Below are 21,351 nucleotides of genomic sequence, written 5' to 3' on the forward strand. Positions count from 1 at the left end.
CAGCTTCTTTATTCTCTGTCATTTGGTCTCCTATATCACTAATTCTTTCTTCTACCTCATTTATCCGAGCAGTGAGAGCCTCCATTTTTGATTGCACCACCTCATTAATAGCTTTTTTGATTTCAACTTGGTTAGATTTTAGTTCTTTTATTTCTCCAGAAAGGGCTTTTACATCTCCAGAGAGGATTTCTCTAATATCTTCCATGCCTTTTTCGAGCCAGGCTAGAACCTTGAAAATCGTCATTCTGAACTCTAGATCCGACATATTACCAATGTCTGTATTGATTAGGTCCCTAGCGTTTGGTACTGCCCCTTGTTCTTTTTTTTTGTGGTGAATTTTTCCGCCTTGTCATTTTGTCCAGATAAGAGTATATGAAGGAGCAAGTAAAATACTAAAAGTGTGGCAAAGACCCCAGGAAAAATGCGCTTAACCAAATCAGAAGAGACGCAAATCATGGAGGGGAGAAAGGGGATAAAAAGAGGTTCAGAAAAAAAATTAAAAAAGAAAAAAATAAAGAAAAATATAAAAATGAAAAAAAAAATATATATATATATATATTAGATAAACTAGTTAAAAAACTTTTAAAGAGAAAAGGGTAAAAGTTTAAAAAAAATTAGCAGAAGAAGAAAAAAAAATTAAATTTACCACAAGACTAAAGTATCATGGGGAGAAAGCTATGAGTTCCGTGCTTTGCTTTCTCCTCCTGTGGAAATCCGCTGCTTTCCTTGGTATTGAACCTGTTCTCCATGGTAGGTTAACTTGGTCCTGGCTGGATTTCTTGTTGATCTTCTGGGGGAGAGGCCTGTTGTAGTGATTCTCAAGTGTCTTTCCCTGCGGCGGAATTGCACCACCCTTACCAGGGGCTGGGAAAAGTAATCCGCTCGGGTTCGCTTTTGGGAGCTTTTGTTCCCTGAACACTTTCCGTAGAGTTCTGGAGGACGGGAATGAAAATGTCGGACTCCCAGTTTCCGGACCAGAGGATCCGAGAGCTCGGAGCCCCACTCCTCAGCACGCCCTCAGAGAATAGTGCCCAATCACTACCGTCTCCCTGGCCTCTGGCCGAGCTCCGAGCTCATCCAGCCTGCGACCAGTTCACGGTAACCCCAAGGTGAGAGCTCACTCCTTGGCTTGATCTCTGTAGCCAGCTTCCCCATTCTAATACCTGCAAGCTCTGCAACACTCAGACACCCCGATCCTTCTATGACCCTGCGGGACCTGCGGCCACACTGATGCTGTGTGGGCTTCACCCTGGTTTAGCATCTGGAGCGATGTCCCTCAGTTGAACAGTCTTTTAAAAGTCCCGATTTCATGCTCCATTGCTCCGCTGCTTGTCGGGAGCCGGCCCCTTCCCCGCCCCCCACCCCCGCATTCTATTTCCCGTCGCTTTGGATTCATCTCCGCCAGTTCTACCTTTCAGAAAGTGGTTGATTTTCCATTTCGAAAATTGCTGTTCTTCTTCTCTTCGATCTCCTGTTGGATTTGTAGGTGTTTGCAATGTTTAGATAAGGTATCTAGATCTCCTGCTACATGATGTAGTCTCAGCCTGCTACTTCTCCGCCATCACAGGGCCCTGGTATTCAGCCCCTTGTGGGGTTCCCTGCTCATGGGGCTGTCTGCCTCTGCCTCTGCCCCTCCCCACTGCTCATGGGTGTGCGCATGTGTGTGTGTGTGTGCGTGCGTGTGTAGGTCTCTCTCTCAAAAAAAAAAAAACAAAACAAAATCTTCAAAATAAAATAAATTCTCCCAGTTCATGCCCATTAGAAACCTAAACTATCTAATATTGTCCCTATAGTTTAGAAGAGTTTATGTTTCGTACATAAATGCTGAGGGTTTTCAGCTGCCTTACCCAATAAAAAATACCAGATGAAGCCATCTTAGTCTTCCTTCTTCAGGAACAGAGAAAAACAACTTGGAATGATCCGGTCTTTTTTTTTTTTATATGAGGCTGCCTGGGTTGGAGAAATCATGCAAGGAATCCTGTGTCAGAGCACAAGCATCCCCCTTATTTCCACTCCACAATGCCCTTCATTACACATGCCTGTGTTAGATGGTGTTCTAGATCTGAGAAGTCTCTCATGCCATGAAGTCAGGGGGTGGTGGGTTTTCCAGAAGAGGGATGCAAGAGTCTACATACCCTGAGTTTCAAAGGATACGTTTCAGCTTGCGCAAAGAGCTAACCGAATGAAAGAAACTGATGGAACACACTTAAATTACACATGAAACACATTTATTAGCTGCAACCCTCAGTTTTCCTTAAAATAGTAATCAGCCACTGTTACATATCTTCCTCCATGGAAGCAACAGCTCTGCACACAGAACTAACCACATACCAGCAAGTCATGATTTGGAGAACAAGCGATAGAAAAGATTAGGATAGTTTGTTAAGAAAACATTTTCCCCAGGCACCTTGATTTGTTCTGGTTTTCTCTCAAAGAACTCAGCGGACGACTACCTCATAGGTTGATCCTCTTTCCTTTCACCAGCCGCACTCTAAATCTAAACACATCCTGGAAATAAAACCAAGCACAGTCAGTTGATGGAACACAGGGATCTGTTCAGCACGAGGCAAAGTAGATTTCTAGAATCTACCAACAGTTAAATGGAAAAACTCTGCACAGTAGTCCTCTCAATGGGTAAATCAACCATATTCTAAGACTCCAAATAATGTATTTGCCCACATCTAGAATAGTGTTGACCAAACTAAGAGAGCAAGTCCCCAGAAGGTCAGCCTGTGTTATTTGGCGCTGCTGTTGATCATAGGTGTCTTCAACTGGCTGAGCACAGTGTTTGGTCACAACAGTCCACACTGACCCTTGTCCTGCATTCCTTTGGACACTGCCCCATTTACAGTGATCTATTCCTAAGTGCAAATGATGGCATGAGTCATGGCTTGATTTGGTTTTTTTCCCTTTGTTCTTAATAAAACAATTCAGACTTTTTTTTTCTTGTTTATATCTAGCCAATAGCTAGAGAAGGTGGAAGAAACGGTTTTGGAATTGGACCTAACTCCAAAATGTAGCTCTGTCACTTACATCACTCAGGCCAGCCTCTTGGACTTTTCACGTTCTCCCTAAGAGCGTGGAGTGAGGGGTTCCTGGGTGGCTCAGTAAGTTAAGTGTCCCACTCAGGTCATGGTCTCAGGGTGCTGGGTTCGAGCCCTGTCTCGGGCTCCTCGCTCCGTGAGGAGTCTGCTGGAGATTCCCTCCCTTTCCCTCCTTTCTGCCCCCACTTGGGTGCACTCTCTCTCTCTCTCAAATAAATAAAGAGATCTTTTAAAAAAAAAAAGTGAGAGTGGAATCCATCAGAATCCTAGAGGAGAACATAGGCAGTAACCTCTTCGATATCAGCCACAGCAACTACTTCCAAGTTATGTCTCCAAAAGCAAAGGAAACAAAAGTGACAATAAAGTTTTGGGACTTCATCAAGAACAAAAGCTTCTGCACAGCAAAGGAAACAGTCAACAAAATCCCACAGAATGGTTGAAGATATTTGCAAGTGAAAGTACAGACAAAAGGTTGATATCCTGGATCTATAAAGAACTCCTCAAACTCAACACACACAAACAGATAATCATATCAAAAATGGGGAGAATATATGAATAGACACTTTTCCAGTGAAGACATACAAATGGCTATCAGACACATGAAAAAATGTTCATCATCACTAGTCATCAGGGAGACTCAAATTAAAACCACATTGAGATACCACCTCACACCAGTTAGAATGGCCAAAACTAGCAAGACAGGAAACAACGTGTGTTGGAGAGGATGTGGAGAAAGGGGAACCCCCTTACACTGTTGGTGGGAATGCAAGTTTGTGCAGCCGCTTTGGAGAACAGTGTGGAGATTCCTCAAGAAATTAAAAATAGAGCTTCCCTATGACCCTGCAATTGCACTACTGGGTATTTACCCCAAGGATACAGATGGAGTGAAAAGAAAGGCCATCTGTACCCCAATATTTATAGCAGCAATGGCCACAGTCGCCAAACTGTGGAAAGAATCAAGATGCCCTTCGGCAGATGAATGCATAAGGAAGATGTGGTCCATATACCTGATGGTGTATTATGCCTCTATCAGAAAAGATGAATACCCAACATTTGTAGGAACATGGACGGGACTGGAAGAGATTATGCTGAGTGAAATAAGTCAAACCGAGAGAGTCAAGTATCATATGGTTTCACTTATTTGTGGAGCATAACAAAGAACATGGAGGACATGGGGAGATGGAGAGGAGAAGGGAGTTGAGGGAAATTGGAAGGGGAGGTGAACCATGAGAGACTATGGACTCTGAAAAACAACCTGAGGGTCTAGAAGGGGATGGGGGGTGGGAGGTTGGGGGAACAAGGTGGTGGGTATCTGTGAGGGCACATGTTGCATGGAGTACTGGGTGTGGTGCAAAAACAATGAACACTGTTATGCTGAAAAGAAAAAAAAATAAAGTGATATATGTTTAAAAAATACTTTTTTAGGACTTTGAGCAAACAATAAATTTCTATTATGGTTGAACATTATAAAAAAGTGAGAATGACTGATGCGTTGGGATTTGGTGAAGAAAGTAAGACTAGAGATATGAAAGAGCTCTCATTACTCACAAAGAACTACGTAGCAGAAATTAATATCATTATTCTAAGTAAAGCTGAGGAACTATATCTGCAAGACTAACATTTTCAAATAAATACAGGTGGGGCACTAGGGTGGCTCAGTCCATTAAGCATCGTTCTTTGGCTCAGGTCATGATCTCAAGGTTCTGGGATCCAGCCCCTCATTACATTCCCCACTCAGCAGGGAATCTGCTTCCCCCTCTCCCTTTGCCTGCCATCCTTCCTGCTCACCCTCTCGCTCTCTCTCTCTCAAATAAATGAAATAAATACAGAAGGCAATCACTTACCACAACCTGACAAACCACAAACATAATATATGCATTTCTTTCCTGCTTTAAAATTCAGAGTGTTGCACGGAAGCCCCACTTGACAAAATATGATGCATTTTAAGCACTGGACCAAGGGAGAAGGACAAGATGGTCTACCAACTACAGTGTGAAATTAGAGCCTTTGCAGATATGGGATAGAGTCATAGATGCTAAAGGGAGAAGGGGCAAGGGAGAAGTCAGATTCTTAAGCTGGGAAGGAGTTTCAGAAGATGACTCCTCATGGCACAGTAGCTTAGTGCTGGTGTATGGTACTCTTCAGAGTACTGGAAGGCTCTGAAGTTATCATGATACTTGGTCTCCTTGGGTTTTCCCCCATAGGAAATGAATGCATTTATGATTAATGCAAATTAAATCATAGGATCAGGTTCTTGGTTCAGCAGCTAAAATGGACTCATTTACAAAGTCAAATGCTTATTTTTGCTTTGACTACAGTTTGTCTGGTGACCATCTTCATCAGCTTTGAATGTTCTAGTTACAAAGAATTTAAAATTGATGTGTATTAAGTAGAAAGGGGAATGCATCTATCCCCATTGATAAGCATCAGAGGTTTCTGAAGTCTGCTCCATGAAACTCCAGATGTCAACTGAATGAAATGAAACATGCTTAGGAATGGCTTTCTGGCAGTCTCCTTGCATTTGTAGATGTGTAAATACTCTGCCCTATAACGAATAAAGGAGGCCTGTGGTTGACAGCCTAAGCCTCTAACTTTCCTCTGTGCATTCAGAAGGTAGCCTTTGTCCTTCACTTGCTCTTCTCCAGATCTGTTTTCTGGTTCTACCTTTCCAACCTGGAACGGAACAGCCTGCATACCACAGGGTGGCCAAAGACATAAAAAAGCAAAGGGTGCCCAGATGCCCCAGCTGGGGAAGTGCGTGCAAGCTGAAATTCACTGTCATTCTTAGTAGGTCTCAGCAGTGCTTCTACAAGGTGCCCTAAACAAAGCACATTATCCTTCTAAATTACAACAGGTATAAGAGTTGTTAAGCATCTGAAGAAATGAGACAGAAAAGTCTTAACCTATCATCTCAGAAAAACATACCTGCAGCCTGGTGTCATCTGGAATTCTATATAATTTTTTTGCCATCTCTGAAATATCCCTCTCAACGACTTCTTGACTGGTGCCTTTCACATCAATGTAGTGGCAGTCTGCACTGGCGAAATGGCAGGAAATTGCCTGTGCAGAGTGACAGGGTTAATACTGGAAAAAATCCATTCCATTAACACCAGCAACAGAACAGGGAGACTTCTTTTAGAAAGTCTGCTATTTCACTCAGCGTTTGATTTCTAGAATATTCCATGCTGTCCTGTATTAGTCTCTTCAGGGTTCAGTATCTTTTTTTCCCCAGGTACAGTTTAAATCTGACTGAGAAATACAAGAAGTTTTTAGCTCCCTGTGATACTTGTTTGTAAAAGGGGCGGGGAACATAATGACATGAGTAAGAGGACTTTGTAACTTTTTAACATGTGATTTTTCTAGTGTGTGGATGTCCTCAAGTCCTAAACAGGCATGTGTTCCAGGGTCCTTCACTATTTTCTTAGTCAGGGAAGTTAGTTACTCAGTTGAGTTTGTGGTGGGTTGTCCTTTCAATGGCTACGGATCATGAAAACAAACAAACAACCACCCACAAAAATACCTTGCAAAGGACAATAATATACACACTACCCCCTTTGAAATAAAATGGACACTTTGAGTCCAATAGCATCACATACGATCCCCATCTTGTTTCTGTCTGAAGGTAAGATGGAGGTTACTTGGTTCTCCCCATTCTTGAAAAAGTTACAAGCTAATCTAAACTTAAAACTCATTGTCCTAGTTTCCGGTTAGTTCTCTTGAGGTGACTGCCTACTGGACTGCCTGCTTTACCCAGAACATTGAATTTCCATGCAGTGGAGTCAGAAACTCCATTTCCCACAGAAGCCCCCACGCCATGCCAAGGAGGAATGACACCAGAGGACAAAGAGGGAAAGGGCACACCCATATACAAGTGTTTTTTGTATTTTTTTTTAGGGTTCATAGTTTCCCAAATATTTAACTAGTTGAAAAACTATTGAAAAATTGCAAAGTTGGGGTATTATCATTCAAAATACTTGGGGTGTTTTACATTATATAAGTTTATTTTCATACAATCATAATGAAATAATCATTTCACACTCAACTTTTTAACATGGAATCCTTCAATATGTAGTTATCCTATCTCAGTTTATGATCCTGATCATGTAGCACGTGTTATAACGTTCTGACTCATGTAAACTCTGAGATTATTGTCTCAGCTTCCTCTTTTTATATACACACATACAGATAAATTTCCATTTTTCATTCCAAGTTGAATTTGGGGGCTAAGGATACATGGTAAAAGGCACAAATTAGGGACATCTGTGTGGCTCAGTTGGTTAAGTGTCTGCCTTCAGCTCAGGTCGTGATCCCAGGGTCCTAGGATTGAGCCCCATATCAGGCTCCCAGCTCAGTGAGGAGCCTGCCTCTCCCTCTCCAGCTCCCCCCTTGCTTGTGTTCCCTCTCTTGCTCTCTCTCTCTGTCATAAATAAATAAAATCTTTTTTTTTAAAGGCCCAAATTAGTGAAACTCAGGAACACTCATATTATTTATGTCACTGTGGCTATACCCCCTGCTTACACACTCCTGAGGGCTATGCTGGTGGAGAGTCCGATCTAGTTTTTATTTACAACCCTGGCATTGTGCCCATCATGGATATTTTTTCTTTGCTTTGCTTTTTTTAATTGTTATGTTGGTCACCATCATGTACATCATTACTTTTTGATGTATTGTGCCATGATTCATTGTTTGCGTATAACACCCAGTGCTCCAGGCAATCTGTGCCCTCCTTAATACCCATCACCAGGCCCACCCAATCCCCCCACCCCACCCCCTGCCCTTCTAAAACGCTGTTTGTTTCCTGGAGTCCCTAGTATCTCATGATTCATCTCCCTCTCTGATTTCTCTCCCTTCATTTTTCCCTTCTCCTAATGTCTCCATGCTATTCCTTATGTTCCATAAATAAGTGAAACGGTATGATAATTGACTTTCTCTGTTTGACTTATTTCACTCAACATAATCTCCCCCAGTCCTGTCCATGTTGATGCAAATGGTGGGTATTCATTCTTTCTCAAGGCTGAGTGATATTCCATTATGTATATGGACCCCATCTTCTTTATCCATTCGTCTGTTGGAGGCCATCTTGGCCCTTTCCACATTTTGGCAATTGTGGACATTGCTGCTATGAACATTGGGGTGCATGTGGCCCTTCTTTTCACTACATCTGTATCATTGGGGTAAATACACAGTAGTGCAATTCCTGAGTCATAGGGTAGCTCTATCGTTAATTTTTTGAGGAAACTCCACACTGTTTTCCAAAGTGGTTGCACCCATGTGCATTCCCACCAACAGAGTATGAGGGTTCCCCTTTCTCCGCAACTTCTCCAACATTTGTTGTTTCTTGCCTTGTCGATTTTTGTCATTCTAAATGGTGTAAGATTCTGGAGGATTCAGAGATACCACCTTACATCATGGATATTTTTTCAATTAATTTTGATTTTCTAAATACTGCCCTAAAATTTCATTGAATTTGAATGCTGAGGGGTTGGTTTTGTTTTGTTTTGTTTTCTTGCACCATTCTCCCACCCCCATTACATTTTGATCCAGAAGAGTGTCTTCTTGCCTCAACTTCATCATGGCCCTGTCAACCTGATAGAAATATGAAGGAATAGAAGATGAAACCTGGAAACTAACCCTTGACCTCAGGGAGACAGTGGTAGTTGGTGTGAAAAACTAGAAGGTTTCACTCAGCCCCCCAAAACCCCCCAATATTGAGTATGGAGAGCCATGTTATATGGGAAAATGTAAGTCCACAGTACTGTCAGATCTGTTGAATTTTTGAGACGTTAGAAACCTGGGACTATGAGAAATTTTGTCAGTTTTAAATCATTAGGTGTTTAAAACATTCAGAAGCTAAAAACAAATTGTGGTTCTCAGGCATGAAATATATGGCTGCCTGTGAAATATGAGGTCTGGGCAGTCAATTCAGAACGCTTGCATAGAGTTGATAATGGTTTTCCAAATAACAAAGCTATTATAAACTTTCCTCTTATGTGCTTACTATGAGTTATACACATTCCAAATTTTATGATTTGTATATGCCAGTCATTGTTTCAGCCTCCAAAAACACAGGCTATGGGCTCCCAAGTATGTTCTTCCTCTGAAGCAATTCTATGAATGTTCATAATTCATTATCAGCAGGATTATGATCCTGAGCTCACCTGGCTTCTAACTGACATGAGCAAAAAAGTATGAGGTAGCAAATAGATTTCCTGCTAAATAAACCAGACTAAATGCCAGTTTCGTTCAATGTCACAAATCTCATAAAGTTTCACATATCTTGACATTTTTGTTTCTAATGTATTCATCGTTGGAAACTACAGTGATATGAATGCATACCTTCCGGTATCCTTGAGTTCTGTTCCGACCAGATCCATGGATGAGCAAAGGATGAAAGAAAACAGTGTCTCCCTTCTCCATCACAAGATGCACTCGGGGGCAGTTTTCATCATAGTCCTGAATCCCGTAGAACATTATGTTAACTCCTCCCTAGAACACATAAGAGAACCAAGACTATATTTGAGGAGCCCAATGATTAAGAATTTTATCAATGACTCATTAGGAAAAGCAAAGGTTTCCTAAATTCTGCCAAGAGAAAGACACAAAAAGATTCTTAAAAGCAACTGTGAATATACAAAAACTTCTCAGACACCCGGTTGTAAAAATCATGGATTTGGGGGACCAAATGAAGAATCTCAAATTTCTACTTATCCGTCATTACTGAATCATAAATGAAGATCTAGACCAACATTGCATTTTGCAGTTAACATGGGAGATCCCCTTTCCAGCATGAATCTGTAATCACACTTTCCCAACATGATCTTCTTCTCCCCCGGAAATTTGCCTAAATCGTTCTTCTATTATTCAGGAGTACCTCTGGGAAGCAAACTATTTTCTCAAGCCAGAAGAGAGAAAATGTTCAAGTTTCCTCAGCTCAGAAAGCACTCATGAGTAAAGAAAGAATAAAGAAAGAGTAGTAAAGAAAGTAAAGAAAGAATAGTAAATTACAACACTGTGCTTTTTTAGAACTACTTCCAATGTCAGTTATTGCTTTAAGTAATGGTTACGGGGGCACCAAAATATCCCAGTCCCCTTCATAAGACTGTCCCAAATTCTTCTGAGGGAAGGATTCTTTCCTGCTGGACTGTGTTGGGACTTTCATCCAGTGTATTTCTCTCCTGGCTAGGTGGATATGTAACCTATGCTAAGTCAATCTGACCTCCCACTGTCATCACTGTGTATCTGAACAGAGGATCGATCAAAGGCATTGGTCATGGTCAAGGTTCAACTGCCCCTACCAAGTGCCCCATCCTGACTTCCCACTGACACACTCCCACTTTCCTTCTTACCAGAGTCAGCCAGCCTTTCCATAGACTCAGCGTGTGCCTCTGACCCTCCAAGACACACTCCTTGGCTTAAGTCAGCCACAGCCCACTTCCATTGCCTGCAACAAACTTTCCCTAAACCTCAACTCACTTTTTCCATAAACCTCAACAGTTTATGAATCTCACAATTTCAGATTTTGTATCAGAATCCAGACTCAAAAGATTTTCAATTGGCACTAATCCTCAGTGTAAGAATTCTAACTAATTGAGACAGAAGTCCTGAAAGCCATATTCTTTACTTCCTACAAAAAACCCACATGCATTCTTCCCACCTGAACAACACATGCTCTTCTGGGGTTTTCAGACTTTATTAGCTTTTTTTTAAGATTTTATTTATTTATTTGACAGACAGAGATCACAAGTAGGCAGAGATTCAGGCAGAGTGAGGAAGAAGCAGGCTCCCCGCTAAGCAGAGAGTCTGATGCAGGGCTCGGTCCCAGGACCCCAGGACCGTGACCTGAGCCAAAGGCAGAGACTTTAACCCACTGAGCCATGAAGGCACCCTGAGACTTTATTGTCTGAGCCTACAACACTCATCTTCTCCTCTCTGGTTTCTCTGCCTCTGGACTCCTCACCTCCAGTACCTCCTGCTCTAGATCTCAAGATGTTAATTCTTGAAGAGCCGATTTGATCTCACCATTCATGGGTTCAAAAGCATTCAATAGTTCAATCAATAAACCATGCAACAGGCAGTCAATGGAATGCTACTCATCCTTTCCCAGAGTCTTTGCTGGTCTCTCTAGCAGGGAGGAGATGATTCCTCCGTCGTCTTTACCCTAAGATCTAGCAATCAGTGGGTAAGAATTAGTTGGCAGCTGATACAGCCATCTGGTGTTGTGGGTGTTTATGTCTGACCTCTGAAATGAAGCTTGATGATTTTAGATCCTATACAGTGCCTACCAGAGATGCCCACAGTGGTCAGCTTTCCAAAACTTGTTGAAAGAAAAATGATTATTCTACCTGACATCTTTGAATTTTCCCTGATCCTGGTTCCAAAACCTAAAACACTGTTTTGCTAAGAAAGGAAACGCCATCTCATTGTTAAAGTTCTGTACTTAATTTGATTGAAAATCAAAACAATACATATTCTGGTTGCGATTTATCTTCTAGGGGCACCTCTGTGTCTCAGGGAGTCGGGTATCAGAATCTGGATTTTGGGATCAGGATATGATTTCAGGGTCACAAAATCAAGCTGCATGTTGAGCTAGTGCTCACCAGAGTCTACATGTCTGTGTTCTTCCCCGTCTGCTTCCCTTGGCCCACGCCACCTCTCATAAGTATCACGACCAAATATCACGAGTTGTCTCCCTTGATCCCTGTCTCTCTCTGTGATTGACTCAAATAAATAAATGAATAAAATCCTAAAAAAACAAAGGAGGAAAGAAAGGGAAGAACGAAGGGAGGGAAAGAAGGAAAGAAGGAAGCAAGGAAAAAGAAAGGAAAGGAAGGAAGGGATTTATACCTCCCACTTGGGATAAGCATGTGGCTTCAGGTCGCCTTTGTGACTGCCTGGGAGCACACACAGGCAGCCATTGTTCCGGTCGATGTGCTCCATGGCTGTCCAAGCACCAACTATGTTATTGCTGGGCCTGATGGGGACATAGTACAGATCCTGATGCAAGGGGTGGCGGGATGTCTTCTTGCCTGAAACAGAACCTGCTGTTAAACCACTCTTGAACCTCAGAATTCATCTCCTCTGCCTGAAAACCAGATCAGTGGCTATCCCTCCAAAACTCAAAGACGTGAAACCACACTACAGACAATCAGCCTGGAGAGATAAGCACCAAATTGGAATATCAAATCAACAGGGTGACTCTAGATCCTACACTTTTTTTCTGGATTTCTGACAGCCAGGGATTCACACCATTCTCTAGCAACTCATAACATGTTGTGATCTCTATTGGGCCTTATTCCTTTGTAACTCTGGTTTGTGCACAGAGCCTAGTACTCAAAGAAAAGTTTGGTCAACTGAAGAGAGTAACCAAATTTGAGGTGCCCTCTTAGCCCTCTAAATGGCTGATACAAACACTATCAAGTGAAGAAATTAATAAAAGGCTACCAAGAAGTTCTTCCCAGAACTAAGAGCACTTGGTGGACAGTCACTGTGTAGAATCAGGGATCACAGAACCACATTTACGTGGTTCCCTCTTTTGCACTCTGAACTTGGTACTGTTCCCCTACGCCCAACCCCGACGTCTCTAAGCAAGACATCCAGGGTAGGAGAGATTTCATGGTGCTACACTATAGGCTAGTCACATAAAGCTCTCCTGGCCTCTTTTTCTCCAGAAAAAGTGGAAAACAATAAACAATTCTGAAGGACCAATTTATTACTACTACTAGAGTAGAATTTCTCATCGTGGACCAAAAGCTGTTGGCTTTAAAAATGCAGAATCTTGGGGGTGCCTGGGTAGCTCAGTCAGTTAAGCATCTCTTGATTTCAACTCAGGTCTTGATCTCAGGGTTATGAGTTCAAGTCCCTTGTTGGGCTCCACGCTGGGCATGTTGCCTACCTAAAAAAAAAATGTTTTTAGTGCAGATTCCTGGGTTTTAGCTTCCAAATCAGTTTCTCTGGGAGTGAGATCTTAGGAGCTACATTTTACCAAGCACAAGACATTTTAAGTCAAGTGATGTATGTATGTGATTTATAAGAAAGCTTTAATTTTGATAATAATAATATCTTCAATCAGGAAAACAGATTTCACACCATCATTGATGAGAATAGTTAACAAAAACTTAGGGATTATAATTGTAATAATAGGAGCCTACAGTATATGAACAGTCATGTTTATTAAACCAAACTTTTAAGTAGCAAGCCAGTCAGTCATCTGAAAATCCAACAATAACCCTACAGTTAACATCTGAAATCGCTATTCTACCTCACTATTGTTATGATGTATGCTATTTTAAGATAAATAAAAGGTCATATATATTTAGTTATCCAAATTGAGCAGTTACACACACAGCTAGAGTTAGAACACCTTAAACTCTCTCTTTTCCTCTCTTTTTTTTTTGGGGGGGGAGGCTTCTCCATAACAAATAAGAGCCCTTTACCAGAATCTGGAGGTTTGTTTATCAGCATTGTATGCAGGGCCACAATATCAGGTCCAGTGAAGCACTCCACATATTTCAGAATCTAAGGGAAAAGAGGAAAAAAAGTTTGATGAGAAATCCAATTCACAAAAGTGGCACAAAGTACAATTATCTGTACAAGAGCCAAGATGCCTTTATTCAACACCTGCTAGGAGTGCCTGGGTCGCTCAGTCAGTGAAGCTTCCAACTCTTGATTTCTGCTCAGGTCATGATCGAACAGTCACAGGATCAAGCCCTGCACTGGGCCCTTTGTTCAGTGGGGAGTCGACTTGAGATTCTCTCCCTCTGTCCCTCCCCTCCAAACAAACTAATAAATATATAAATATATATTTATATTTAGTATTTCAGAACATTGCAAACAAAGCTTGAAAGCAGGAAAAAGTTGTAACAGCAAGTGTGTAACACTCTGAATTAAACAGGCTTTTCTAAGCCAGTTGGAACCCTAACCACTTTTTCTACAAGAGAGGCATGTGCGGGTGCCTGGGTGGATCAGGTCATGATCCCAGGGTCCTTGGATTGAGCCCCGCATCAGACACTCTGCTCAGTGGGAAGCCTGCTTCTCTTCCTCTCTCTGCCTGCTTCTCTGCCTACTTGTGATCTCTGTCTCTCAAATAAATAAATAAGTAAATAAATGAAAAAATCTAAAAAAAAAAGGGGGGGGGGGCAGGTGTTTCTCTGAGAAATCAACTGGGAAGGGCAGAGATAAACCTTCTTTCAGCTGGAACTGTCCATAGTTGCCCAGCAAGCAGGCAGCTTCCTCTTCCCCCCACCAAATCTCTTCATAAGGAGGGACCATGAGGGGCGCCTGGCTGGCTCAGTAGGTAAAGCATGCAACTCTTGAGCTGGGGTTGTGAGTTCAAGCCCCACGCTGAGCATAGAGCCTACTTAAGAAAAAAAGAAGGGACCATGAGAGGCCTCAACATGTGCAATGGCCATGCATAGCCCAGAGGAAAAGAGAAGGGCAACTGGGATGCTACCTCTTTACATCTAAGCACCGCAGGAGGGGTACATGCAGAAAGGAGTCCGCAGTGGATGTCGACTACCTGCAAGGGTCTTTATGCATCAGCCCCCCTAAACCACACAGTGATCCCTGAAAAGTAATGCCCCCATGCAAGAATAATCCTTTAAAGTGAACACTACACACAAAAATCCCAAGCTAATAAACTGCCCAAGTTTGCAGGGCCAATTCAATGAAAAAGATGGTATTGAATCTCCAATTCTGTCTGACTCCAAAAAATGAAGCATATTCTACTGCTTTCTCATTGTTTGATCCTGTGTAGAAGGAACATTGGCAACTTGAGCAGGAAATGCTTGAAATGAAACCAAAATCCTAGAAGTCAGACCTCCTACTGGTTAGTTTATAATGAGTGTCAACTTTTGCAATTTCCTTAGACCAGTATTTTCTTTCCTTCTTTTTAAAATAATCCCTAATCCCACCATGGGGCTCAAACTCAGGACCTTGAGATCAAAGGTCTCATTGTCCCGCAACTAAACCAGCCAGGTGAATCTGACCAGTATTTCCGAAACCTCAGTGACACTCAAGAGCCATTTTACCATTTCTTTTTTTTTTAATACTTTTATTTATTTGACAGAGAGAAATCACAATAATGCCTTGGAGAGGCAGGCAGAGAGAGAGGACGAAGCAGGCTCCCTGTGGAGCAGATAGCCCAATGTGGGGCTCGACCCCAGGACCCTGTGATCATGACCTGAGCCAAAGGCAGAGGCATTAACCCACTGAGCCACCCAGGCGCCCCTACCTTTTCTATCATACTTTACAGAGCTACCCAATATAGTTAGTCAATAATTTTTCCAAAATTACTTTCCTGATTAATAATATTCCTGAGGTCATAGGTGGGATGTGCTGGTTATTTTTTCCAATACACATGAAAATAAATACCTCACTACTAAAAGCATGACCTACCTCTTAAAAATCATTGCATGAACCAGCAGGTGCATGGTTCAGATTTTAGAGGGGTGGGAAACCTGGATGTCCCGGTCGTGCTTAATCTGCCCTGTGCTGCCTCTAACTTCAAGATTTTCCTCCTTGATGGATGCACACAACTTCCATTTCCAGAGCAGGACTTGAGGTTGGGAAGTCATATCCCCTCCTGTCCACAGACCAAAGGGCTGGACATCATAGATGGCTTACCTGTACACAGTCTTTTTTATGAGGCAAATTTTCTTTATTTTTTAAAATTATTTTTAATGAGTTTCTTTTAAAGATTTTATTTATTTGTCAGGGAGAACAAGAAAGGAAGCAGTAGGTAGAGGGAGAAGAGGGCTCCCTACTGAGCAAGGAGCCTGATGTAGGACTCCATCCCAGGACCCTGGATCGTGACCTGAGCCTAAGGCAGGTGCTTAACCAAATAAGTCATCCAGGTGTCCCATTGAAAAAAAATTTTTTTTTAAGTTGTAAGTAACCTCCACAACCAGCCTGGGGTTCAAACTCACAACCCAGAAATCAAGAGCCACATGCTTGGGCCACATGGGTGGCTCAGTCGGCTAAGCCTCTGAGTCTTGGTTTCAGCTCAGGCCATGATTTCAGGGTCCAGAGATCCAGCCCTATGTCAGATTCTGTGCTCAGCAGGGAGTCTGCTTGAGATAATCTCTCTCCCTCTCCCTCCGACCCTTCCCCCCTTCCATCCTCCCGCTCACTAAAATAAACACATAAATCTTAAAGAACAAAAAAGTGGTATCCTCTACCAATGGAGCCAGCCAGGTGCCCCCATGGGCAAATTCTCTATTGCACTTGGGGATATAATTTCTAGCATGTACTGTATGCAATGTGTCCTTTAAAACCATTCTAAATAAATTGTTCATAAATTGTGATACATTTATGCAACACGATGTTACATAATAGTTTAACAGTATGATATAGATTAATGTATGCATGATATAGAAAGATGTGTAAGATCTACTATAAGTGTAGAAACTACACTTGTAAAGTGGACAACCAGTATGTTCCCACGTGACACGAAAGGTTGGGGTAGACAGATGCACCTGCATAGCCACAAAAGACTTCTAGGTGAATACACCAGAAAGCTCAGCGGTGCGTGGGGCTGGAGTGGGAGACTTTCCTTTGCATCTCATGCCCTTCTGGACTATGTGGATGTCTTCAGAAATCTGAACTACTCTTCAAGAATATTGATTTTTTAAAAAATGAGTTAAAATCTGAACACAAACCTTAACCCCTACGGACCAGTTCATAAGACAAAAGAAACAATAAATGGATGTCCAGTGAATAGGATCTGCAATGTCCCTCCTGTTGATTTGCCCATAGCCACAGTGAGAGAGGATCTGTCTCTAAGGCAGAATTCCTGCCCTTCGCAACCAAGAATAATGGCCAGACTCCAGAGGAGGGTTCTCCATCTGCCCACTACTGACATTTGGAGCTAGATAAGTCATCATTTGGGGGAGGGGACGATTCTGCACACTATAGGATCCCTGGGCTCCATGAGCAGCTCACCCACCCACCATGCCCACCTCTACCCCGAGAGAAGCACACGGTCCCCACTGTGCGCCAACCCAACACAGATCCAGGCACTGCCAAATGTCCACCTCCATTTGAAAACCACAGCTCACGAGCCACATAACAGAGGGACCAGATAAAGTGTAAGCAATTCTAGAGGCAAGCATGTAGGTGCGTTATTCACTTAAAGAAAAAGAAAACACAGGAAAGTTCTCAAACCTCAGGGAGAGTGCAGTATCTGAAGAGTTCCTTATCTTCTTGGAAATCTTGGATCTTTGAAACCATCTTTTCCATTGGAGTAAATTCTGACTTTGCAATGGTTACATCTCTCATTATCTTCACTCCCTTTGGTTTCACCTCCCCTTTGCAGATCCTTTCAAACTCGTTCCTAGAGAATTAAATTGGCAGATGATGTCATTACTGCAGGCTCCAGGCACCTGTCTGGCCAGTTCTGGGCAAAGAGTCTCAGAGATTGAGGAGGTTGGTGTCTCTGCACCAGACTGACCTCCAGGTCAGGCTGAGTAGTTCTGAGGATGGAGAGGAGAAAATGACCAGAGCAGCAGCCCCTGTCTTCTCACTGTGAGACTGGAGCTCACTGCGGGGACTCACCTATTCCATAGCCTCGCAGAACAGTGAGGAACCGTCTGTGATGTGGTGTACCTGAGTAACAATGGCAAATAACTTCTCTCATGCTTACCATGGGCCAAGCCCCGGGGTTCAAAGGCATCTGTGTGTACTTCACCTTATCCAGTCCTCACAACAACACTAGGGCGTAAATATGATTATCATCCCCATTTTACAGGTGTGAAAACAGAGGAGTAGAAAGTACATTGCTCCAGGACACACAACAGAAGAAGTCTGGCTAACATTAAAGCAGCCAGTCTGGCTCCAGAGCTCATGTTCCTAACCGCTTCCCAATGAACCAGTCACTGACAAATATCTGAACACACACGCTAATCTTACTCACATTCCCACTGCAAACACAACATTTTTTTGTAAAAAAACGAACGGTTACTGTACCGAAAGCGTTCAATATCAGCATCAGACACCAAATTCTTAATGACAAGAAACCCATTTTCTTCATAAAACTTTCTCTGTTCTAGGCTTAGAACATTATTATCCTGAGTATACCTAAAGGAGAAAAAGGAATTACAAATAAGTGTAACTGAAAAATCATAACCCAACAATATGTATCATGAGCCTGAGAAATGCTCATACTCTTCCACCCAGCATTTTTACTTTTTATTTACTCTAAGAAAATAGTCTGAACTTTTTTTTTAAACAAGTCTGGGGGGGAGTGTTTACCCATTTTTTTAAAGTACTCTCTATACCCAATGTGGGGCTCGAACTCACAAACCAGAGGTCAAGAGTCACATGCTCTTCCCATTGAGCCAGCCAGGCCCCTAATCTGAACATTTCTTAAAAGGTTTAAATCTAAAATGTTAACTAGTACTGTTACCAAAAAATAGAAGAATCATTAATTATATCCACTCAATGGGATAGGACTCAGGCCTTAGAAATGAAGAGCTTGGGACCCCTGGGTGGCTCAGTCAGTTAAGCATGGGCTGGTTATTTCAGCTCAGGTCATGACCTCATAGGTCTGAGATCGAGCCCCCAAATGGTCTATGGGCTCAGTGGGGAGACTGCTTGAGATTCTCTCCCTCAGCCTCTCCCCCAACTTGCAATGTGTGCACTTTCTCTCTTAAATAAATGAATCTTTTAAGAAAATGAAGAACATATAATAGCATGTACAGTACTTATTATAATAAAATACACTTAGATTTGTGTAAAACCAAGACACAGGGTTCCTGGGTGGCTCAACTGATAGAGCATCTGCCTTTGGCTCAAATCATGATCCCAGGGTCTTGGGAACGAGTCCCAGGTCAGACTCCCTGCTCAGCAGGGAATCTGCTTTTCCCTCTGCCCCTCCCCCCTGTTCCAGATCTCTCACGCTCAAGCGGTCTCTCTCTCTCTCTCAAATAAATAAATAAGATCTTAAAAAGGGTACTTGAAAAAAATGGAAATAAATTTTAAAAGCACATTTTTGAGTGATTACTTTTATGTAATGGAATTGTGAATGATTTTTCTTAATTCCTTTTCTTCTCTTTCAAATGTGTTTGATAATGAATATGTATGGTTGTTCAGGTAGGAGACAAATTCAATAGATTCTATACTTTAAATTGTCTAAATCATATGCTCTCAGAAGAAATCAAAGGGACAAAATCCAAGTAAGTACATAGCATATGCACAAACTCAGATCACCCAGTCCATTCTTCTCGATTGGAAATGTGGCTCTATGAGAATACTCCATGGAGATTGATGTCTTCCCTCACAAAGGTAATTTAAGATAAACCAAAGACACTAGCTAAGAATGCAATAGGACCACAGCCATTGGCTAACTTGAATGAGGCATAACATGTCTGAATTTGAACGAAATCAGATTATACACCTCTGATATTTTTCCTCTTTCTGAACTTTAAAATACATATAAAATTTCAGTTGTCTTCAAATTTTTTCCTTGTTCTAATTACACCTTGTCCTGGCAACACATGATTTGTATAATGAATTTTTTTAAAGAATTTATTTATTCTTTGTAGAAATAGGGAGAGAGAGAGAGGGCAGGGGCTGAGGCAGGAGCAGAGGGAGAGGGTGAAGCAGATTTCATGCTGAGCACAGAGTCTGACCCATGACTGATCCTACAACCCATGAGATCACGACCTAAGCCAAAAATCGAGTTGGATGCTTAACCCAGTAGCCACCCAGGTGCCCCTGTGTAATGAATTTTCACCAGACAGCATGAGATGTATTTTATATCTTAATTACCACTAGGAAATGCTTTATACACATTGTATGGTTAAGAATGACAATTTGATCTACTTACTGGAATTGTGGAGGATGGAAACTGTTAGGAGAAACAGCCCCTGAAGAGGAGTGGGATACCTAGGTAGTGAATTAAGGCAAATAAAATGAAATTTATGAGTCAACCTTTTCTAGAAACAACAGTCTGCCCTGAATTAGCTCTCGTCAGGGAAGACTGGGTTACACACACAGCTGCGGACAGGTATGCATGGTTGCTTACATCATCTCATTTCACAGAGCCCAGAGCAGGGGCTGGAAGTCCCAAGACCTTCATCACCTTTCCTGCTGCCCAGAGCAGGAGAATGCGACTCACACGGCTCAGTAACTGGGTCCAAGATCATCCAGCAGAAAATGCCTCAGGCCAGACTCGACCCAGACTCTTTACTTCATAGCTTTCACCAGTTTCTTCCACATACTATTCCTTCCACTAAACTGCCGAACAAATAAAAATTGTAAAGTTCAAATCTAATAGTAAGAAGAAATGTGATCTTCCAAAGAGAAATTGAATTTAGTGGGAATCCATTCTGAAATACAAGAAACCATTTGGCTTGTTACTCTTCCAAAAAAAAAAAATTCTATTTAATAAACAGTGAGTAGGCTCGAGGGAAAGTATCCACATAGTTTAGTATAATTTTAACTATTAAATTATTAACTATTAAAATTCTTTCTAGTTTTCTATCCAGAGAACGACAGAAAATTTACTTACCTTCTTCTCAATTGTTTTCATTGTTTCTTTAGCTTAGGAGTGAGTGTAAGAATGGCATTACTCAGGGGCGCCTGGGTGGCTCAGTGGGTTAAAGCCTCTGCCTTTGGCTCAGGTCATGATCCCAGGATTCTGGGATCGAGCCCCGCATCAGGCTCTCTGCTCTGCAGACAGCCTGCTTCCTCCTCTCTCTCTCTGCCTGCCTCTCTGCCTACTTGTCATCTCTGTCTGTCAAAAAATAAATAAAATCTTAAAAAAAAAGAATGTCATTACTCATAAACATGTTATCCTTGTCATGTCTTTATGTAACTGAGGACAGTATAATCCTGTTTTCCTAGGCAAAGAGTTAATGACATTTGTCAGCTACTAGCAAGATGTGGTGGCCAGAAGGCAACATTTCAGTCCATAATTCTTCTTACCATTGTGGGTTCTGGTGGCGGTGACTGCTTTCCTTGGAGAGTTTGTTTAATGATGTGGAAATGTTTCATGTCCTTATTATATAATATTAGTAAACATGAAAAAATGGGTGCAAAAAGCTATCTCTACAGGATAGCTGTAATTATGTAAATGCACAGAAAAGAAACACACCAAAACATTGACTGATAATGGTCCGTGAGTGTTGGAATTATAGGTCATATTTGGTTTCTTCATTGTGAACGGATGCTGAATTTTGTCAATGCTTTTTCTGCATCAGTTGAGAGGACCATGTGGTTCTTCTCTCTTCTCTTACTGATTTGTTCTATCACATTGATTGATTTGTGAATGGTCACCAAACTGTGGAAAGAACCAAGATGCCCTTCAACG

At 41.9% G+C, this 21,351-nt stretch overlaps 1 protein-coding gene across 1 annotated transcript; it reads right to left on the bottom strand.

Moving 5' to 3' along the window:
• Positions 1-2,363: 2,363 nt before the first annotated feature.
• On the bottom strand, positions 2,364-20,118 carry LOC123946493 (phytanoyl-CoA dioxygenase, peroxisomal-like). Its single transcript, XM_046011860.1, has 9 exons — positions 20,113-20,118; positions 19,867-19,925; positions 18,006-18,116; positions 17,205-17,373; positions 13,478-13,559; positions 11,889-12,070; positions 9,381-9,530; positions 5,970-6,104; positions 2,364-2,508 (listed from the first exon to the last, which is right to left on the bottom strand). Exons 1-9 carry the CDS (start codon positions 20,116-20,118, stop codon positions 2,455-2,457), a joined length of 948 nt encoding a protein of 315 aa, XP_045867816.1. The 3' UTR covers positions 2,364-2,454.
• Between the last annotated feature and the right edge of the window lie 1,233 nt (positions 20,119-21,351).

Source organism: Meles meles, chromosome 7 (genome assembly GCF_922984935.1).
Source record: "Meles meles chromosome 7, mMelMel3.1 paternal haplotype, whole genome shotgun sequence".
In the NCBI taxonomy this organism is placed as follows: Eukaryota; Metazoa; Chordata; class Mammalia; order Carnivora; family Mustelidae; genus Meles; species Meles meles.

What these genes read in the sequence shown, in the direction of transcription:
- LOC123946493 (XM_046011860.1), bottom strand. An exon ending in TTCCATCCTCCACAATTCCA is followed by an intron (nt 18,117 to 19,866) that starts GTAAGTAGATCA and finishes TTTCTCCTTTAG; the next exon opens with GTATACTCAGGATAATAATG. An exon ending in GATACTGCACTCTCCCTGAG is followed by an intron (nt 13,560 to 17,204) that starts GTTTGAGAACTT and finishes CTTTTCCCTTAG; the next exon opens with ATTCTGAAATATGTGGAGTG.